Source organism: Anomaloglossus baeobatrachus, chromosome 2, assembly GCF_048569485.1.
Source record: "Anomaloglossus baeobatrachus isolate aAnoBae1 chromosome 2, aAnoBae1.hap1, whole genome shotgun sequence".
NCBI classification, from domain to species: Eukaryota; Metazoa; Chordata; class Amphibia; order Anura; family Aromobatidae; genus Anomaloglossus; species Anomaloglossus baeobatrachus.
Window position 1 is genome coordinate 533,573,049 of NC_134354.1, and position 23,523 is coordinate 533,596,571.

Below are 23,523 nucleotides of genomic sequence, written 5' to 3' on the forward strand. Positions count from 1 at the left end.
CGCATGGAGTCGCACCCATTGGTCATGAAGTGGTATTGTTGTGACTCACCCATGCATGCTAGGGCTGAAACTCCATCGTCTGCTGGTGCTCACACTGTTTCTCCAGTATATGCCAGGTGGTGTTTCAGCTTGTGGGTACATCACATATGAGGCATGAGCAGGTAGGCAGAAGTTACTCTGCAGCGCAGAGAGGGGAGCAGCTGCAGGGAGAGTATGCCAAAAATATGTACAGATGGCCAGCACATTCTGCAGCAGTTCTGGCATCTAAGTGTTATTTTTCAGGAACCTCTGCACCACCAAATTCACTACATGCACCAGGCAAGGGATGTGTATCAAATTGGCTAGGCCCAGAGCTGCTACAAGACTTCAGAAATTACTGCACCCTACCTGGCCAGGCTTGAGGTTCAGGGCGCCAATCACTCATCAGCCTGCTGTTCAATACCCATCCATAACTCTTGTGCAGAGTGGGATTTTTCCTACAAAACAGAGGAGTTTCAGAACAGAAAGCTCATTTTCCTGTGGCTACACTGAAATTGGTAGTTCAGGTGTTACGCTGACTGGAAGAAGAAGAGGTGGAGAAAGCGGTGTCGGAGGAGGAGGCAACATGGACAGAGAAACATCCTGCAATCCTTGGTGCTGGTAGGACATGTGCTAAAACGCTGTCTGCCTCAGACCAGCCTCCACTAGATATTCCCAGTAGGCAGGGGAGATACAATGCCCCTGCCCATGCTTACTGGTCCACATATTACTGGTTATGTGGACCTTGCAACTGATCGCGTAGTGCTGTGCACATCAGATTGTCCACAACTTGGTTGTGTAGTGCATGGATGGCCCACATGGAAAAAAGTGCTGACGGCTGGGAACCCCAGTGTGGGACAGCCAGAACAATAAGTTGTTTTTATAAAGTGTCTGTCGCCACCAGCCAGAATGGCAGTATTTCAGAGGCCAGGAATTTGAAAATGCAGCCAATCAGGACTAGGGCTCATTGGTGGATAGAGGAGTACTTCCTCTTTCTCTCCAGTGTTTGGTTTGGGGGATGGACAGCTGAATGATTCCATGGGACGGCATGGAGATGCTAATTGACAATGCTGATGATGGTTCTGCCACATGTTCTCTTTGCAGAGAGCCATGTGGCCCTGTTACTTGGGAGGGGGTAGGAGAGCTCGAGACCACAGCCAAAGAGGGAGCAGGAGGAGCCTCAAATCTTTCCTGATGTGTACTCCACTGCAACTCATGCCTTGCATTCAGATGCCTCGTCATGCAGGTGGTGCTCAAGCTAAGAAAATTCATGCTTTGAGTCAGGCTCTGATGGCAAATCACCTTTGTTTTGTCATTAGCGCATTGCCTGAGCAAATGCCATGCTAAGGAACTCCTTTGAGTTGCCTTTTGTGTGCTCCGTTCATTCGTGCAGTGGACAGTAGCAGCCAATAAGCTGGCCACTGTATTTTGTGTCTTGCTCCCTCTTTTGCTTTGGAGCAGGAGCACCATGACCGCCACTTCTTCCTCTGAACTGGGCACCTAAGTTGGGAGGCCTCAACTCCATGTGGGCTCAAGGACTTCATGATCCCCCGCATCAACTTCCACTTACCCCTTACACCTGCCCTCATCAGTTTGCACACTACAGAAAACCACAGCAGTTAGCACCTGTTTTTCAGCATCATAGTTGTGCTGCGGTGATCCGCCAACTGTGTACACTAGCACTCCCAACATGCTCATCCTCGAACTGCACACGTGGTTGGCCATCAGTGCACTCTCTTTCTTTCAACTTATCATGCAGGGCCAGGTGAATAGTCCATGGAAACCTAGCCAGCGGAGTCAACAAAAAGCAGAAGTGACTGCTCCATGACTTGGGGCTCCAACTGTTTGACTGATTTGCTAAATGGTGAGGTGGAAGACATAATCATGGGCCTCAGGTGCAAACGCTGAGCTTTCAGAAGGGAACTGGGTGAAAAACCAAAAGCAAAGAAACTGGAGACACTGTCCGCCATCTAATCTACAATCACTTTTACTCATTCTGGCCTCACTATTCATGCAGCGGTACTTGGGCTTAAGAAATTATGCAGAACATCCTGTTGTCTGCATGCCCAGAGGGAGGTATTTAATTTGGGCATGTAGCAGGCACAGAACAACTAAGTCCTCTCCCTGTCATAGCTTCAGCATCACCAAAAGATCCACAGCCACATCCCCTATTTGATGCTCCCCTCTTTTTTTTACACCCAAAAAAATGCAGAGTTTTATATGGTCTGTATAAAGAGTGCCCAGCAGATTAGTACACTGCCTATATGCGGAGTGCCTGCCACAGGGCCAGGTGCAGAGTGCCCACCACAGAAAACTTTTTTAGAATAACCCCCACAGAGCCTTTAAGTATTTCCACAGAGCCTTTTTTTCAGCGTACCCCCAACAGAGCCTGATGCAGATTGTCCACACAGAGCCTGTTTTAGGAGTATGCAGAGAGAAGAGAAACCTAACACTGTCCCTTACACAAGCATCGTCCTGTCCCTATGCTAGTCAGAGGACAATATAGATCTGAAAATAAGGAGCGCTGATAGTGTAACCCCAAGGTGACCAGTGGGGTATACCTGAAAAATATACACTCACCTGGATCAGTTGTGACAGTCACAACCACTAGTGCGCATGAGATAATGGCATCTGCTGCAGCCCCACGTGGATGAGCATACAAGATAGGGTAGAGAAGGGGTTAATGCCGCGCATCAGCCGAATGAAGACGTATATTGATGAAGATGAGTATTCTTTTATTTCATAGGTCTACGCGTTTCGAGGTGAAAACCTTTTCCTCAGGACCAGTGCATCAACAACAAGCCTTGACTTGTTGATGCACTGGTCCTGAGGAAGAGGTTTTCACCTCGAAACGCGTAGACCTATGAAATAAAAGAATACTCATCTTCATCAACAATATACGTCTTCATTCGGCTGATGCGCGGCATTAACCCCTTCTCTACCCTATCTTGTATAGTCAGAGGACAATGGCAGCACCATACATGATCCGGCAGTTATACAGGCCAGGTCACATAGTGCACCAGCCAATCACAGCCATGCCAATGCTCAGCATGGTTGTGACGGCTGTGAAATTGCCCATGTGATGCCCTGGCCAATCAGGTAATCACAGGGTATTGTGCAATCTGCCCTTCTGCACAGTATTCACACTCCTTGGTTACGGGTCCTGGTCCTTTAGTGTTGCTAACAGCTTAGCCAATCAAAATTCTAGGAACACTTCACCCACCAGACACACCATTGGGGGGCCTGAAGGGAATAGGGCCGCCCACATGGGGGGTTGGTGAGGGAAAGTGAGAAAAGTGACAGTTGAGCTGGAGTTGAGCTGAAGTGAAGTGGAGGAGAGGAGGAGGAAGTGACTCATGTGGAGAGGTCACAGGAGGAGCAGGGCTCCTGAGTTCTAGGTGGCAGACGTTGGTCTGGGCCTGGTAGGAGCTGGAACCCTAGTCGCAGGGGGATAGTGTAAGGGGGCACGGACAGCCGAGGAGGGCAGCTGGCGGCCTTGAGCCATCACCGGGCAGGGGCCAGGGTACGCCGAGGTACATGGACCCTAGGCCGGAAAGTAGCTTCACACGTTCCGATAAAATTTACCTTACTGGGGTGAAGACTTCAAGATTCATCCCAAACTTGCTCTAAAATCGGGGTACTAGCGCACCGATGGGTAGGACTTTCCCAATACAGTCCAAAGAAATCCTACGGATGAACCCTGAGAGCAAGCTCACTACGTTAGCCCTACGGGTGAGCGGGACCTGAGGAGTTTTACACCCAAGGGTCCAAACAGAGGCAAAAGGTGCCAAGGACAGGGCCACAGGCTAACAGCGACACCAAGAGCATGGACCCAACCGTGCTCCCTAGAAGCTGCCATGGTGCTCAGAATTCTGGTTTACAAGCTGTCGCTGATGTTATTCATGGACTGAGTGAGTACATCGAAAACCCCTGTTCCTATCTCCCATGGCACCCAAACTCCAACCATCCAACAGACCCTGGGACACAAACCTCCTACCCACGGAGGGGTTAAACATCAGGTTGCCACACCACCATCACTGGGCTCCCAAATGGCAGCGGTGGTCCCTCACATTACCATGCACCGTGGGAAGCGTCACGAACTTTCTATCCCCCCTCTTTTAATTTGAGTGTCCACGCGGACCCCTCGGATCCGGAGACCCCTCGAGCCACCGCAGCTCCGGATCAGAGCGGCTTGGCCGCTGACGTGGAGGCGGTACACCCACAGCCAAAAAGCTTGTTAATTTGTTGTGCTGCAGCCTTTCAGCATACTTTATTCAGCATTTGATCTTCATCGGAACTCTGACTTCTCATGGAAGTCCGTAGTCTAGTTTGGTGTTCAGATTGGAGCAGTGGACATTAGGTGCCCAGGAGAAAGCTTGAACTTTACAGTTTGGGTTCGCTCATCGCTAGATATCATAATTTGAACCAAAACATCACAAAATAAGTTTAATATGCAAGTTATCTTAACTAAAACATATGGTCATCATGAGAATCTGTTGCGTCGTCAAAGTCTATATATTCAATTACCATCATAGTAAGACATGATATTCATGAAATCCACAGCGATCTACTGAAACAGTCCAATAGTGCCTCAGCCAGTGGCTACTATTTACAGAGCTTGGCCCTTACTAAGACAATCCCCTCTTATTTTAATTATTTTCCCTAATTAAAATAAAAAAGGTAATACTCCGCTCCTTTGGTGGGACCGTTCCATCGTTGGTGGGCTCACATGACGTTGTGATATCACATGATCCAGTGTCCAGTTGCCACCAGCTTCTTTCTTTCCACCTTCAGAGATATAATCAGCAGGAAGTGAGCGGCCAGCTGGAACAGTGCCACCACTAGAGGAGAGCATGAGCTTTTTAATTTTTGAGGGAAACATATTGGGATATCATGTGCTTAGTAGTGATGAGCGAGTACTAAAAAGCTCGGGTGCTCGAAGCTCGGGCCGAGCATCCCAAGATACTCGTGTACTCGGGCCGAGCAACGAGCCCAATGCTATCCTATGGGAGACCCGAGTATTTTTGTGAAATGACCCCCCGGCAGCATGGAGAAACCCTAAAAATGTCACAAAAGTCTCAGAAGAGTGCTCAAATGACATGGCAACAGCATGGGGAAGACCCCTTGAAGCATTTATCACTCAAAAGTCACAGCTGTGAACAATTTTGTCCGCGTTTCACGCCATTTTTACGGACTCACCAGAAAACCTTCCAAAATGACCCCAAAATGATTTTTCATGGCAGAAATGTTAAGGGCACATACCCCATAATGAGGTAGAGCTGGTGTATGTTACTTTTTGAGATTAATACATGAAAGATTTTACGTGAAAACATATTGTGTGGCACTCCGATGTCCCTGAGAAGAGACGTACATGAAGGCCTCTTGAGTCTAATGTGCCCATTTTGAGGAAGTGAGTCTTTGTAGTATTTTCCTTTGCCAGGGCAGTCCAAAATTGTGAGGTTCACCAATGCCCCTGCATAGAGACGTGCATGAGGGCCTGTAAACCTGAAGTGCCCATTGTAAGGAAGTGGGTCTATTGTAGTATAGCCCTTTGGCAGGGCAGCCAAAAATTGAGAGGCTCCACGTTGTCCCTGGGTAGAGACGTGCATGAGGGCCTCAAAACATTAAGTGTCCATTGTCAGGAAGTGGGTGTATTATAGTATAGCCCTTAGGCAGGGCAGCCAAAAATTGGGAGGCTCCACGTTGTCCCTGGGTAGAGACGTGCATGAGGGCCTCAAAACATTGTTCCCATTGCAAAGGAGCGGGTCTCCTGTCGTTGTAATGTCCATTCTGCAAAGAATGGGCGAAAAAATTTACCACTGGGGGTATACCTGAAACAAAGGCCTAAGTATTGCAATTTGTAACGGTCATCATGGTGGCGCATGAGGAGAAGGAGGAGCAGTCCAGCGATTATCCAAAGTCCAGAAGTGTGTACCCATGGGTGAGTGGAGGTACATGGCATACTTTAAATTCCGCTCTCATTTGCTGGTGGTGTGGTGAAGTCTGGCCCAATCCAACCCTTGTTCATCTTGATCAGAGTCAGCCTGTCAGCATTTTCAGTTGACAGGCGGGTGCGTTTATCTGTAATGATTCCACCTGCGGCACTAAAAACACGCTCTGACAAAACGCTAGCGGCAGGGCAGGCCAGGACTTCCAAGGCGTAGAGAGCCAATTCATGCCACGTGTCCAGCTTGGATACCCAATAATTGTAAGGCACAGAGGAATGTCGGAGTACAGTTGTTCGATCTGCAAGGTACTCCTTCAGCATCTGGGCAAACTTAGGATTTCTTGTGGCACTACCCCGCACCTCAGGGGCTGTGGTACGTGAGGGGCTGAGAAAACTGTCCCACATCTTAAAGACTGTTCCCCTACCTCTGGCGGATTGGACTTGTGCCTCTCTCGGCTGTACGCCTCGGTTGTCCACTGATTCCTGACCTATGCCGCTAGCGTTTTGTGAGGGGAATGCTTTGCCTACTTCCGTGACTATGGCCTTCCGGAACTGCTGCATTTTGGTTGACCTCTCCTCCACGGGAATAAGAGACAAAAAGTTCTCCTTGTAGCGTGGGTCTAACAGTGTTACCAACCAGTAATGATTGTCGGCCAAGATGTTCTTAACGCGAGGGTCACGAGACAGGCAGCTTACCATAAAGTCAGCCATGTGCGCCAGACTCTTAACAGCCAGTACTTCAGTATCCTGACCAACAAGATGACTGAACATGCTGTCCTCCTCCTCCTCCTCCTCCTCCTCCTCATCTACCCTGTCCTCTGGCCAGCCACGCTGAACCGAGGATATGACTGGTGTGCATGTCATATCCTCAATTTGGCCGGAGAGTTGCTCCATGTCTTCATCCTCCTCCTCGTCATAGTCCTCCACTGCACGTTGTGATGAGACGAGGCTGGGCTGTGTGTTATCACCCACACCCACTACTGTTTCTTGCTGCAACTCATCGCGCTCCGCCTGCAATGCATCATGTTTGTTTTTCAGAGACCGTTTTAGAAGGCAGAGTAGCGGTATGGTGACGCTAATAATGGCGTCATCACCACTCACCATCTTGGTGGAGTCCTCAAAGTTTTGGAGGATGGTACATAGGTCTGACATCCATCTCCACTCCTCAGGTGTTATGTGTGGAGTTTGACCCATTTCCCGACGGCTTAGGTGATGCAGGTACTCAACAACTGCCCTCTTCTGCTCACATATCCTGACCAACATGTGCAGAGTTGAATTCCAACGCGTGGGGACATCACACACTAGTCTGTGAGCCGGAAGATGCAAACGGCGCTGAAAGCCGGCAAGGCCGGCTGAAGCAGTAGGTGACTTTCGAAAATGTGCAGACAGGCGGCGAACTTTTACCAGCAGATCAGACAGCTCTGGGTATGACTTTATAAACCGCTGAACCACGAGGTTGAGCACATGGGCCACGCATGGAACATGTGTCAGCTGGCCTCGCTTCAAAGCCGCCACCAGGTTCCGGCCATTGTCACACACGACCTTTCCTGGCTTTAGGTTCAGAGGTGTGAGCCAGTGATCTGCCTGCTGTTTCAGAGCTGTCCACACCTCTTCTGCATTGTGGGGTTTGTCACCGATGCAGATTAGCTTCAGCACAGCCTGTTGCCGCTTCGCCGAGGCAGTGCTGCAGTGCTTCCAGCTTGGGACTGGTGTGGAGGGTACAGTGGATGAGGATGCGCAGGAGGAGGAGGAGGCTGAAGAGCATGACATTCCTGAGCTGTAGAGTGTGGGTGAAACACTGACTGAGGTAGGGCCTGCAAACCTTGGTGTGGGAAGGACGTGTTCCGTCCCTCGCTCAGACTGGGTCCCAGCTTCCACAATATTAACCCAGTGTGCCGTCAACGAGATGTAGCGGCCTTGCCCACAAGCACTTGTCCACGTGTCTGTGGTTAGGTGGACCTTGGGTGAAACAGCGTTGTTCAGGGCACGTGTGATGTTTTGTGACACGTGGTTATGCAACGCGGGGACGGCACACCGGGAGAAATAGTGGCGGCTGGGGACCGAGTAACGTGGGACAGCTGCCGCCATCAGGTCGCGGAATGCTTCTGTCTCCACCAGCCTAAAAGGCAACATTTCCAGCGCAAGCAGTCGCGAAATGTTAGCATTTAGAACTGTGGCATGTGGGGTGTTGGCAGTGTATTTGCGCCTGCGTTCAAAGGTTTGCTGAATAGATAACTGAACGCTGCGCTGGGACAAGGACGTGCTTGATGATGGTGTTCTTTCTGCATAGGCAACTGCAGGTGCAGGAGTGGAGGAGGCTTGTTCGCAGGCAGCATGGACAGGGGATTGGCTCGCATGCACAACCAGCGAAGACGTAGCAGTGACATCAGCAAGCACTGCTCCTCAACTCTGTTGTACTTCCCACAAAGTCGGGTGCTTGGCTGACATGTGCCTGATCATGATGGTGGTGGTCAGGCTGCTAGTTTTGGTACCCCTGCTGATGCTGGCACGGCAGGTGTTGCAAATGGCCTTTTTAGAATCATCTGGAGCCAACTTAAAAAACTGCCAGACTCGGGAAGACCTAACATTCGTACAGGCACCTTGTGTCGTCGTGTTGTTCCGGGGAACGGTTGCCTGACTTCTGCCTGGGGCCACCACCCTGCTTCTTACTGCCTGTTGTGATGCTACGCCTCACTCCCCCTGTGCACTGCTGTCCTCGCTCTGCATATCCTCCTGCCAGGTTGGGTCAGTTACTGGATCATCCACCACGTCGTCTTCCTCTTCCGCACCCTGCTCCTCCTCCTGACTTCCTGACAATTGTGTCTCATCATCGTCCACCACTTGTTGAGACAACTTCGTGAGAACGTGGCTGCTCAAATATTTGGCCATCTGTACAGACGATCTCCTCATGACCCACTTCAATATGAGCTGGCGAGAGGCCAGAATGTGTGAATGGAAACGTGAACAGCTCTTCCGAGTGTCCAAGTGTGGGATCATTAATGTCCGAGGAGGACGTGTACTCAGCCTGGTGGTAGGAAGGAGGATCAGGTTCAGAAATGTGCGGTGCAGTATCACGGCTACTGACACTTGACCGTGTGGAAGACAGAGTGTTTGTGGTGGTGCCAATCTGACTGGAAGCATTATCTGCTATCCAACTAACAACCTGTTGACACTGGTCTTGGTTCAAGAGCGGTGTACTGCTGCGGTCCCCAAGAATTTGGGACAGGACGTGCGAGCGACTAGATGTGGCCCTTTGTTGTGGCGAAATTAGAGCTTGCCCACGACCTCGGCCTCTGCCTGCACCACCATCACGTCCACTTCCTTGTTCCTTGCCAATGCCCTTGCGCATTTTGCAATGCTGTGCTGACGTGTATTCACTACTTGTGCGTTATATCAAAGTTTGTGGAAATTGCACACAAGTGCACCTGTACGCTGCCACCGACAGGCACACACGTGCGGTTTTAAAAACCAAGCACGGATGCACTAAGAACCTAACAGGTTTTTTTGGGGAGCGACAATTACAGACAAGTCAGACACTATCTGGACTGTTTTAGACTGTGTACACCAGCCCCAGATATGATGAAGGCTGGTATACGGTCACCACTAGGAATGGCTATATGTACCCTGCCTGCCTGCCTGCCTGCCTGTATACTGGTACAATAGTCCTGACAAGGACTCTTCTGGTCACTAGCCTGTATTCAGACCTGGCTATACCCTGCCTGTATATAGCAACAATAGTCCTGAGAAGGACTCTGCTACTGTACTCCGAACTGGCTATACCCTGCCTGCCTGTATACAACTAGAATAGTCCTGAGAAGGACTTTTGGTCACACTGTTTGCAGCCCTGCAACTGAAAAAGCTATAAAGGGCCGCAAAGCTTTCCCTGAATCAGCGACACTCTCCCTGCATTGACTGTCTGGATAGCTGTGAGCAGAGCACAGCGCGCCGGCCGGTATAAAGGCTCGGTCACGCTGTGCAGGCCGGCCAATCACTGCAATTCCACAACTAACAGGGCTGTGGCATTGCAGTGGTCTGCCAGCCAATCCCTGCATGAGGGCTGGCTCTCAAATGAGCGCCAACATGCAGGGATGAAGACCACGAGTACAGCACGAGTATCGCGAGATTACTCGGTCCCCGCCGAGCAGCCCGAGTACAGCGATACTCGTGCGAGTACCGAGTAGTTACAAGCATGCTCGCTCATCACTAGTGCTTAGTTTCACAACTCTCATGACTTCATGAAGTTTCTTGACTGGCAGTGGCGGAAAGGAGAACATAGGAACATCTGGAAGAATGATTGTCTAACATTCTGAAGGAGACATTTTTTTAAGAAAATAACTTTGCAGTATGTAAAGGGATTGGACTACAGAAGACAGTGTGACCTTACAGATTCTGTGAGTGATGCTTGATCTTGAAACTCCTATAAATAGATAGCCATTTGCTTATATTGTATATTTGACTACTTAAACTTTGTGCATAAAATTTTGAACCAGAAGTAATGCAGTATATAGTTTATATGCTTTTATGGTATCATTATTAGGAATACAGTACCATGTGTTTCACCTATTTCACTATGTGCAAGTAGTGGTTATTGGTTATCAATAAATACAGCAATAGCTTATTTCATACATATAGGCACATCTAGGATTATTTATGCTGTAATGTGTTCCTTTTCTATGCATAGAGAATCATTGATCTTGGTAGCATATCACTTGTGGGCACACACTGATGTGTTGTCATGAATAGAGATGAGCGATGTTCGAGGTTCGCCAATTTCATGTTCGAGTGATTCTGGGGGGTGTTCAAGAAGTTTGACGAACTCAAGCTTTTTGCTAAAAGCTCGACAGTTTGAGTTACATTCGAGAACGGTTCGAGCACCAAAAACGTGGCTTTTCACAGTAAGGCTCCGTGTACATGTTGCTGTCTGCATGCGTACTGTGTCCCCAGCACAATCCCTCTCTCTTTCCTACTCACCAATCGCGGGCATTAAGCTGCACGGCTGTCACAAATCTGCGGCGTCTTTTCCTCTTTTGAAAATGGCTGCCGCTTCATTATTCAATCAGTTATTACGTGCTTTCCCCGCACACCGGCGCCCATGATTGGTTGCAGTCAGACACACCCCCATGATGAGTGACAGCTGTCTCACTGCAACTAATCACAGCCGCCGGTGGGCAGCTCTATATCATGCAGTAAAATAAATTTAAAAAAAAAAAAAAAATGCGGTTCCCCCAATATTTGATACCAGCCAGGATAAAGCCACACGGCTGGAGGCTGGTATTGTCAGGATGGAGAGTACCAAGTTATCGGGAGCCCACCACCCTAACAATATCACCCAGCAGCCGCCCGGAATTGCCGCATCCATTAGATGCGACAGTCCTGGGACTCTACCCAGCTCATCCCGAATTGCCCTGGTGCAGTGGCAAACAAGGTAATAATGTGGTTAATCATGACAAGTGTCTCCCCGAGACACCTTCTATGATTAAACTGTAAGTAAAGAAACACACAACAAAAAATCCTTTATTTGGAATAAAAGACAAAAAAAAAATCCTCTTTCACCATTTTATTAAAATCCCCAAATACCCCTCCAGGTCCGAAGTAATCCACACGACACGGTCCGCTCTGCTACAGAACACAAGTGCTTTGTATCCTCTCCACGTAGCACATGAAGAGAATCGCGCTTTCACCTCAGACTTCAGTCTGCTTTGCAGACCTCAAGATAACAAAATCTGCCTATGTTCCGCATTGGAGCCAGTGACTGAATGGATAGAGCGCTTGCCTAAGAAGCATAACTTCACGAGTTCAAGTCCCGTTTGTGTCGGTAAAGATTTTTTTTTATTTTCAATTTTAAATTATTATTCTTTATTTATAATTAATTCTAAAATACTATTTTAATTATGCACACAGGGGAGTAGCGGTCTCTTTCTCTTTTTTTTTGCACTGATGCATCAGCTGATTGTATAAAAGCCGTTTATACAATCAGCTGCTGTGTTGTGTGATTCAGGTACTTGAACCTGACATCTGATCGCTTTGCTTTCCAGCAAACCAATCAGATGATATTGGATCCGGATTGGACGGCGCAGAACCCTTGACCCAGGATTACTTCGGAGGGGGGTTCTTGATTTCAATAAAGATGAAGTCACTAATTGTGTTGTGTTTTATTTCTAATAAAAATATTTTTCTGTGTGTTGTGTTTTTTTATCTGTACTAGAAATTCATGGTGGCCATGTCTAATATTGGCATGACACCATGAATTTCAGGCTTAGGGCCAGTTGATAATATACAGCTAGCCCTAACCCCATTACCCAGCACGAGGGCAGCTGGAAGAGTTGGATACAGCGCCAGAAGATGGCGCTTCTATGAAAGCGCCCTTTTTTGGGGCAGCTGCGGACTGCAATTCGCAGCAGGGGTGCCCAGAAAGCTTGTGCACCCTGACCAGCAGATTCCAATCCCCAGCTGCCTAGTTGTACCTGGCTGGACACAAAAATTGGGCGAAGCCCACATCATTTTCAGCTGGAGGTTGGGGCAGCCCGTAGCTGCCTGCTGTACCTGGCTAGCATACAAAAACATGGCGAAGCCCACGTAATTTTTTGGGGGGGCAAAAAACTCCTGCATACAGTCCTGGATTGAGTATGCTGAGCCTTGTAGTTCTGCAGCTGTTGTCTGCCTGTATGGAGGAGAGCAGACAGCAGCTGCAGAACTACAAGCCTCAGCATACTCCATCCAGGACTGTATGCAGGAGTTCTTTGCCCCCCCAATAAAATGACGTGGGCTTCGCCATATTTTTGTATGCTAGCCAGGTACCGCAGGCAGGTACGGCTGCCCCCAACCCCCAGCTGCCTATTTGTACCCGGCTGGGAACTAAAAAAATAGGGAAGCCCTTTCTTGAATTATTTGTTGAATTTCATGAAATTAAAAAAAAAAAAAAAAATAAAAATAATTGACATAGGCTTTGCCCCATTTTTGTGTCCAGCCAGGTACAACTAGGCAGCTGTGGATTGGAATCTGCAGCACAGGTTGGCCCCAGCTTTTTGGGCGTCTCTGAGGGAATTGCAGTCCGCAGCCGCCCCAGAAAATGGCGCTTTCATAGAAGCGCCATTATTTGGCACTGTATCAAACTCTTCCAGCAGCCCTGAATCCGGGTGGCTTGCTGGGTAATAATGAGTTAATACTAGCTAGTATTAAGCCAGAGATTCTTAATGTCAGGCAAGCTTAACCCAGCCATTAAGAATCTACAATAAAGGGTTAAAGAAAAAGAAAAAAAAAAAAAAAACACAGAGAATAAATATTTTAATAGAAATAAATACACAGACACTCAGACTTTAATGTTTATTACTCCCTGTCAGCCCTCTACGATCCTGCTCTTCTGTCTTCTTTCTCCTTCAACCCATGCAGCTCTGCTACATCAGACAGCACTGCATAGGAGGATGACACTGCTGCTTCCCATGCACTCAGTGAGTGAGCAGAAGCTGCATGCTGTAAGCGGTGACGTCACCGCTGACAGGCAGGTTACCATAGCAACAGTACTCCGATCACGTGTTTCCTTGTGCCGCTCTTTACCGGCTGTGACAGCTAGTCCTGTCCCTGCATGTGGCTGACTCTGTAAAGAGCGCCCCACGCAGGAACGGGGAGTCGACCATGTGCCAGAGCATTTTGTCGGTACACGGAAACGCTTAAAACGATCACCGCGTACCGGAGAGATGCACTGACCGGACCTAGCAATGGCGTCTAGCCATGTGACCAGTCTGTAGCCAATGAGATAATAGACACGTGACTGGTCATATGCTATTTTGATGTCACGATATGTCCCATCATCAGTGCTGGTTATCGGGAGGACGCAGTGATTATCGAAAGGAAAAGCGTCGGGAGACAGAGTGCAGGACGCGTCGCGGGGACCTGTAAGTGTTATGGCAATGTTTATTAACTGTATGTGTACATGTATAATGTATTTTTATGTGTTTGTGTTTGCCTCCCATTGTTTTCAATGGGGTTTGAGTGGTTCGTCGAACGGTTCGTCGAACGGGGCCTCCATTCGACGAACCAAACTCAAGCCTTCAGAGGCTCACTCATCTCTAGTCACTAATGATAATTTTCAACTGGCTAATAAACATTGCACCCAACAAAAGCGGGCTTTACTTGTTCATTTTGGACTATGTCTAGATGGTCTGATAGTTGGGACAACCATTCCTAGTAATGTTTGTTCCCCAATCGGCAGCCTATCTAAAACCAGCAATAGAATGCAATTCATTTTTGGACAAGTCCTCTCAATTCTTGTTTGTTCATTATTTTTTGCTGTATTTATATTAGTTTGTTCCCTCACCATTTGTAAAGTGCTGAGCAATATTATTTATTATTATTATTATTTATTTATAGAGCGCCATTAATTCCATGGTGCTGTACATGAGAAGGGGTTACATACAGAATACATACACAATATAGAGGTGATGTGTAATTAAAATATGTTATAAAGAACAAGACCTTAAAAGATAAGCTCTTAAAGAGGAACTTACTCAGTTTAAATTAAAAAAAAAAAAATCCAGAGTATCTACTTCTATTGCCCCCTCTACAGATACTGCTCCACGGATTCTGGAACTTTTTTATTTATTTATTTATTTATTTTTTTAAACGTCTCCCAGCTGATTGAAAGAAACATTTTAATAATTTTTATCAGTGTAGCAGGCATAATTTTGCCAAAGAAAAAGGCACAAATAGAAAAACTGCTTAAGAATTAGTGGATCTCCATCAATTGGATGAGGTAGTCAAATTAAATAAATTATATAAATCCAATGAAAAATCCTATTTCAGAATAAAAACTCAATAACTTAACCTGTGCATTACCTTAGTTTAGAAGAGTTCAGTTTTTCTTGAATGTTGTCAAGTAGTTCATACTTTTCATATTTTTCAGAGGAAGCAGATCGAGAAAGGCTACCAACCTCACTACCAAGACGACACCTTTGTTCATACTCTGAGGAACTCGTTTCCCATGATTCAGTACCTCTGATGAAATCTAATCTGTTAAGATAATGGAATGTTTTGGGTTAGCATGGACATTAAAAGGATTATCAAGTTATTAAATATTTTAATTAGACTGCATGAATAGAAGCAAATTTGCAATTTAGTTTGTTTTTCTATCTGCTGTGGTTCTTTGACAATGACTGCTTTTATCTTTTATGGTGTAAAGCTCATTTCCATTGAGCTTGACCCTTAAGGTGGTGTCACACACAGCGATGACGACAACAATGACGCTGCTACGTCACCATTTTCTGTGACGTAGCAGCGATGTCCCGTTGCTGTCGCTGTGTGTGACATCCAGCAACGAGCTGGCCCCTGCTGTGAGGTCGCCGCTTGTTGCTGAATGTCATGCTTCATTTTTTGGTCGTCGCTCTCCCGCTGTGACGCACACATCGCTGTGTGTGACAGCGAGAGAGCAACGAAATGAAGCGAGCAGGAGCGGCATCTGGCAGCTGCGGTAAGCTGTAATCACGGTAAACATCAGGTAACCAAGGGAAGACCTTTTCCTGGTTACCCGATATTTACCTTCGCTACCAGCGTCTGCCGCTCTCACGCTGCCAGTGCCAGCTCCCTGCTCTCTGCACATGTAGCACAGCAACGCGTGTCGTTATGATCGCTGCTGCGTCTGCTGTGTTTGACAGCTAAGCAGCGATCATAACAGCGACTTACAAGGTCGCTGTTGCGTCACAGAAAATGGTGACCTAACAGTGACGTCGTTGTCGCTGTCGCTATGTGTAAACCCAGCTTTAGACCTTGTTCAGAGCCTGGCAAAATGTGTGCAGTAGTAACACAAGGAGAGGAGCTTTTAACATCCCACTTAAGTCACTGCAGTCCAATGATTTCTATACAGCAGTTTAGACCAATTATCTCTATATGCAAATACCTTCAAAACTGTAGACTCCAGAATAAACCTCTGATTGTTGAATGTTTTATAAGATAGCTTGCACTAGGCTTTATAGTTCTGTTTATACTACTGCTCTGCTACTCATCAGAATTATCAATCATGGAGCAATGCCCACCACAACAGAAAGCAGGACATAAAGGAGACTTCACAGGTGTGAGCTGTACAAGAGAAAACTAAAGAATAACACTTAATTTTTTACCAGTGTGTAATTAGTAGATGTGCAGTACTTCCTTGTGAATTCCATCAGAGATGTTGCTGTCCATGGGAGTGTTTCTGGACTTCCTCTGGTGGCTAGTGCTTGTAGTGAGTCTGATTCTGCATTGGTCACTAAGACAGGTGTAGAAGCAGATTGCTGTTTTAGCAGCTTTAGGAGTCCAGCATGGGGGTATAAAAGGAAAGCTGTCTCTAACTTTGCGGCTGATAATTGTTTTTGCCTCATGGGAAGATGTCCAGCCTTTGGGCTTTTTGCCTGTTTTAGGTTTTTGTTTTACCTTTTGAGCCTTTTTCGGAATCTCCAGGAATGCTTTCAACAGCAGTTTTTCGTTCCTTTGTATCGGTTATATTCCCAAGTCATCCGGAGTCTGCAGCAATGCCTGATAAGTATTTTGCTCTCTAGGTCTGGGCTTGGTTGGGGTTGAATTTGCACTGAAGGGCTTTCCTGATTGATTCATGCCTTTCCCTGAACCTGTATTTGAGATTATCTTTTGTTTCTTGCTGGTGAATAAGTGCTTTTCCTGCACCATTTTTGTATCTCATGTTTTTTGTATGTTTTTTTGTAGTTATGATCAATTGCTTTTACATTTAAATTTTCCATTTAAATGTATTTGCACAAGAGTTCCTGATATAGCGGGAGGAAGATCGAGTGATCTTTAAGGGAATATTTTTTATTATCAAATATTGGTATTTTTTCAGGGTTTTGCTGGCTGCAACCAGTAATCTATCCTATCCTTTTGTTTCTAGCTAGCAGGGCCTCACTTTGTTTAGCCCTATACTTTCCATCTGTGTGTTTTTTCTTACATCACAGTTGTTAAATGTTGGGGGCTTTTTACTTCCTTTGGAGCTCTTCCAAGGCAAGTCAGGATTCCTCATTTCATCATTGAGGTTAGCTAGTTCTTTGGTGGTGACGAGGTGTTTAGGTTGGTTAGGAACGCTCCACCGCTACTTCTAGTTGTGTTGTTGTAGTCAGGGGATTGTAGCCAGATAAGTTTCCAACTACTCTGTGCATTATCTTCAACCTATTAATGGGATTTTTGTAGATCTTTTTGCGGTCTCCAGACCATAACACTTTCTAGTATGACATACAGAGTTTGCTGGAAAGCACCACTCCAGCGTTTTGTTAAATTTAAAAGCTCCACTGCAAAGGTGAAAAAAAAAAAGTTTTCTGCTCCCAGTCTGGGACGTGCATCTCTTGGCAAAAAAATGTGGTTTTCTTTCAGGAGATGCATGTCTATTAACTCAGTGGCCTCCCCTGAGGTCAGTTTACCTGCGGTTACAGGTGGAGTACTGTGGGAACCTCGAGTTTTAGGTATGTGGCAGAGCCAGTATCATTGTGGGACCTCAATTGGATTATGTCAGAACTGGGTGTTTGAGGTTAATAAAAGCGTTAAAGAGGGTGAGTTATTTTTTTAATTTTATTTCAAATAAGACACAAACAAAAAATCCTTTGTTTTCACTTACAGACTAGTAATGGGGGATTTCATAGACCCTCCCTATTACTAATCTAGAGCTTAGTGGTAGCTGTGAGCTGTCATGAACCCCTTATTACCAGGAGGGGAATCGAGATGATCTGGGTAAAGTGCCATGATTGTCGCATTTAATGGATGTGAGAATTCCAGGCGGCTGCAGACTGCTATTTTTAGGCTGGGGGGGTCCAATAATCATTGGACACCTCAGCTGGAGAATAACAGCCCCCAGCTGTTGGCTTTATTATGGCTGGGTATCAAAATTAGGGGGGACCGCATGCCGGTATTAAAAAAAAAAAAATTACAAAACAAAACTAAAAATATATCCAAAAAAAGGCCGCATGGTTTCCCTCTTATTTTGATACACATTCAAGATAAAATCACATGTCTGGGGCTTCAGCCTGTAGCCATATGCTTTATCTTTGCTGGGCATCATAATATGAGTGGACCCCATGTCATTTTCTTTATGTATTTGTTATTACACCAATTGTTTTCACACGTACACATTGTCTGTGATTGCAAGCAGTCAGACATGCTGTCACATGGGGGGGTCGCAGTCTGACTACAACCAATCACAGATGCCGAGACTGAGTGGGCAGGGGAAGCAGTGTACATGTGTGCTGCCCCCGCGTCAGCAGCTTGCCGCTGCTGCACGGATCTGGATCCGCGGTGGCTCGAGGGGTCTTCGGACAAGAGGGGGGAGGGGTCGCGCGGCGACTTAGAATAACGGTGGGTGTTTGTATGGACGGTTCGTGACGCCATCCATGGTGCATGGTAAGGTGAAGTACCACCGCTGCTATGGGGAGTACCCGGGGGCGATGGTGCAGGCAGCCAGATGGTTAACCCCTCCACGGGTAGGGGGAATGCCCCGGGACTTGGTGATGGTGATGGGGAGGTGCCATTGGGATGGTAAGGGTCAATTGTGTACTCACTCAGTCCAATAATGCTGACAACTGTGGTAAACCAAAGTTCTTGATGCCACCGCAGCAGGGAGGGAGCACGCCTGGATCCCATGCCTGTTGGTGTTGCTTGTTAGTCTGTAACCTTGACCTTGGCACCTCTTTTCTGTAGTTGGTCCCTTTTAGCCTGAAACTAAACGGGTCCCGCTCACCAGTATGGCTAACTGGGTGAGCTTGCTCTCAGGATTCACGCTTGGGATTTTCTGGACTATGTTGTGGTAAAGTCCTATCCCCCTTGTTGCGCTAGTACCCAGATTTTGGAGCGGGTGGAGAACAGATCTTGAAGGCTCAGTCCTCGTCGGATAAATTGCCAGGACGCCTGAAGCTCCTTCCTGACCTAGGGTCCACGTACCCAGTCATGCCCTGGCTCCTGCCCGTGATGGCACAAGGCCGCTGGTGGTCCTCCTTGACAATCCGTGCCCCTGTCATGATCCCCTGTGACCGGGGTCCAGCTCCTACCAGGTCAGACCAACGTCTGCCACCTAGTAGTCTCAAGGAGCCCAGCTCCTGACCTCTCCTGTCGAGAGTCACTGCTCAACTAACCGACTCCTGACACTCCTGACCTCCCCTTCAACCAACCCCCCAAGTGGGAGACCATATTGCCTTCAGGCCAGCCACTGGTGTGTCTGGTGGGTGTGGTGCAGCGTGTTCCTAGGATTTTTATTAGCTTGTTCTTAGCAACACCAAAGGTCAGGGACCTGTAACCAAGGAGGAGATGGATATTATGCAGAAGGGCAGATTGCACAATACCCTGTGATGACCCGATAGGCCAGGGCATCACATATGCATGTGGTTAAAGAGTGGCACTGGAAGTAGTTACAGCTGCGTGGAGACTGGTAAATATAACGTGCCTACTCTAATCCCCATAGCCCTTTCTACCACCATTTTAAAGCACATGATTCAGGTCCCCATATACTTATTTGGAGATATTGGGGATTAACTCAAGACCTGAAACTTTTTTTGCTTTTTGGATTTATTTTTTTTTTTAAATCCGCTTGGACCCAACGATCCCGGGTATCTGTGAGTTTGGCCACCAGTATTGACTTTTCTAAACCATCCTATTTTCCCCCTTCAAGTGACCCTAATATCAACAATTTTGATACTGGCTATTTGTCAACCATTGTACTTCAAAATGCACAGCAAAAAACTACAACATGTATGCCACATGTAAATCTGATCTTACCCTTTCTCCATCAAAAATCGCAGCATTGGACGAACCCCTGAGTAAATACTAAAGCATATTAATTAGTGAACATGGACGTTTTATCCTGCCCGTCCCAAGCCCAAAGGATGCAAGAAAGATATTTTCATTTTCAGTTTGAAGTTGTAATTTGTTTTTTATACATCTTATTAGTAGGTTCCTCACTATTAGGGTCATAAAAAATAAGAATTTTGGTCAGCATAAACTACAGAGTTAACATTTAAAAAATATCCCTTTTTTTAAGCATCAAGAAGTTTCAAATAATGGCCGCCTGTGAGATTTCTCACCATGTAGCCAAGTACGACTGGGTTTCCTAGGAAACCGTTTTCCTGACACTTATGGTTTTTTGATGCACTCTTATCTGAGCAGCAATCCATGCATTTGACACAGACATTCCTCATTTCACACTGCAAATGAGAACAAACTGTCTGGCATTATAAAGGCATCACAATTGTGAAGATAGATCTGGAGCTTTTAGAGCATATCATATGAATGTAAACACTATTGTTCTGTCTCCAGAAGAAAGTTCAGTTCTCATTTAATCTGCAACTTTTTTGTGCAAGAAAGAAAGAGTCTTAAAATCATACTCTGTGTGCGAAGAGAGCGGAATCTGTTCCCATATATAACAGAGGCACTTTTCATCTTCATTGTATTTTCACAGTTAACAGACATTGTCTAAACAATCCATTTAAAAGTCATGAAATAAGGTTTCTTCCATTTACTTTCCTTGAGGTAAGTTGAAATATAAACCAATGATTTAAAAAAAAACCAAAAAAACACACCAAAATACTATTTCTTACATTTTGCTTGCGGTATACAAGATTGCCTTCCATACCACTGAATGGGTCTTTCACTTCTGAACAATATATTTAGCGTTTACCCCACATTGAGAGACCATATAGGACAAACAGTGGGGAAAACATTGGAGGAGTCATTAGACTTGACATCTAATTTCATTGAAGGTTATAATGAAAAATCTGCTACCACCTTTCACCACAAAAATCGACTCCCGCCAGCTACTTTGTTCATACAACGTACCGTAAGTAGCAAGTTATCTCATAATTAACTAGTCCTATCTAACCTATGTTGAGAGTCAAGCACGGCTAAAATTTTTTGTCAACTTGAAACTACATCATGCCTCAAGACTGTTTGGAGGGGATAATTACAATTAAAAGGGAATCAGTCAGCAGATTTTTTTCTATGAAAGTTGAAGACAGCATGCTGCAAGGATTAAAACAGAATTCAGGGATGTCTGTCACGGGCGGGGAGGGAGCCGTCGCTGCTGCGCTCTCGTTGACGCTTGGGTCCGGCACTGCTGCAGCCTGCTGCTTGCTGCTCGGTGGCTCGAGTGGTGGGCCGGATCCGGGGACTCGAGCGGCGCTCCTCGCCCGCGAGTGAAAGGGGATGGTTTTTGGGGTTTGGGAAGTCGGTCCATGACGCCACCCATGGTTTGTGGTGAGGTTGGGACACCACCGCTGCTCTGGACGGGGATCCCGGTAGCGATGACAGGGAGCAGCCGAGATGTTTCTCTCCCCTCCGTGGGTAGGGGGTTTTGGGTGGTCCCGGGGCCCGGTGAGGTGACTGGAATGTGGACGGCAGGGTTTGGTGAGGTGCAGGGTCAGCGTGATGCCAGACGGCACCGTGGTACTCACTCAGCCAATAACGTACACGGAGTCTCTGGTAAAACAAACGGCTGGATGGACGAGTCCCGCAGCCGGCTGCAGTGGTCACTCCCGGTAGGTTGGGGGTGGCTGCCTTTCCCTGCACCTGTAGTGTGTTTTCGGCCCAGATGGCTTTCCACCGGTAACCTGCTCCCCAGCTAGGTGCCGGAGGAGCTCCTTTTGCCCGCAGGCTCTGGCCCTGGGAATTGTAGCCTTGGCGGTGACTGTATTTCCCTTCACAGTTTGGACGGTTGCCTTCTATTGGGTCTTTGCTGCTGGGAAACCCCGGAGGTTCCCGTCGCTAACGGATTTGACCGGTTTAATGGCGACTCCAAGCCTGGTTGGGGTCCGTAGGCCCTGCCGAATGGTGCTGGCTTCTCTTCGCTCCCCAGTTCGGTACCGGCAGGCCACCGCCCGACCCCAGTCCTACAGTTCCGCGTCGATCTGCCTCTCCTGCAGACGGCCACCACCGTCTGCCAACATTGCTGTATGTGCCCGGGCCACGTACCCGGACACGGTCAGACTGCCCCTTTCCTGCCACTTACTCCTTCCACTTCACTCTCCCTAACCCTTCTCTCCTTCCTTTTCCCGCCTCCAGGACCGTGAACTCCTCAGTGGGTGGGGCCAACTGCCTGGCTCCACCCCACCTGGTGTGGACATCAGCCCCTGGAGGGAGGCAACAAGGATTTGTGTGTGCGGCTGATGTGCCTAACCGGGGTGTGGGGTGTGTTGTTGCAGTACCTGTGACGACCTGGCTTGTCCAGGGTGCCACATCTGTCTTGTTAAGTTCTGATCTGTTATTTATTGGTCATGTTTGGTTAAGCATCAGGAAACAGCAGTACTTAATATTGCTTGGACTACAATGTCACAGGCATGGCGGGCGGACACGCCCCTCCTCTGACACCTCATTGTCAGTGTCCATTCTCTATTGAGAACCTGGTGTGGGTGGAGAGAACCTGGTGTGGATGGAACACAGTTCTGCTACATGCTAAATCTAAAAATTCTGATTGCGTTAAAATGGCTGTAATCTAAGTGACACATCGTTGTATTCAGAATCTCTTTGCCTACATCATTCTGCTCTGAGATGAGGTAGCAAAAACCTTCTGATAGATTGCCTTTAACAGTCGTCTGGTACAATGGTCTAAAGGAAAAAAAAAAAAATCACTAGTTTTACCTATCTGAATAGGGTCACATTGATCCCATGGTACAGACTGTATAAATTGGACAGAGATTGGAGCAGAATGCTTAGATTTGCCACACGTCTTGTCAGGACAGCATTACAGCTGTATAGAAATATGTGAAGCCATCACGCTCGGTTTTGGAGACGTGTGGCCAGTTCAAACATTGCAGTCGAATCTCTGTCCAATTTATATGGTCTATGAATGCAATTACTCTAATGCTCTTACAATTATATGGGGATTACTACAATGTTCCTCTATGGTTTCTACATAAAACAGCTTACATTTTATTGGGAAAACTGTAAGGCTTGTCCAGAATTGAAAAATATGACCCCCTTTTGCCTCACCTGCCATATCTGTGCATTCTTGTAGCTCCATATCATTGAATAAATAGGATTTAGCTGAATAACCATATACAACCTGTACACAGGTGTGGCACCATTTTAGGGAGAAACAAGCACTTTTTTTGGTAAAACTGGAAAACACTGACTGGAGTTATGAGAAAAAAAAACACTAATCATGCTTTTTTTTTTTTTTTTTTTTTTTAAAAAAGACAGTTGACCAAAAAAATATATAGAAATCCATCCAAAAAAACAAAACAAAAACACACCTGTTTGGCACATGCACACAACATCCATTATCCAAGGAAAGGACACTTCAAGAAAATAAGAAAAAAAAAAAGCCAGCAGTAGTTTTCCCGAAGCATCTTTGTTAGTTACTACCAGCAGTTTTTTTTTTTTCAGTTTGTTTTGTAATTTAAATTTTGGAAGACACTTATTTAACCCCTAAGTGAGGGAGCCAATTTTGACCTAAATAACCTGGGCACAGTCTAGGAACATAAGAAACAACATTTAGCATAATTTGGCTGGAAGATATTGGAGACACAATGCATCATTCACAGAGCATTGAGGTACCAAAACACCCAGAAGGGACCCCATTTTGGAAATTAGACACTTTTTTTTTAATT

At 46.7% G+C, this 23,523-nt stretch overlaps 1 protein-coding gene across 1 annotated transcript in view; it reads right to left on the minus strand.

The window, feature by feature from the left end:
- OCA2 (OCA2 melanosomal transmembrane protein) overlaps positions 1-23,523 on the minus strand; it is a 700,143-nt gene that overhangs the window by 424,209 nt on the left and 252,411 nt on the right. Inside the window, exon 4 of the mRNA XM_075334313.1 lies at positions 14,798-14,971. Within this exon, the coding sequence (XP_075190428.1) occupies positions 14,798-14,971 (174 nt within the window). The remainder of the gene's footprint in view (positions 1-14,797; positions 14,972-23,523) is intronic.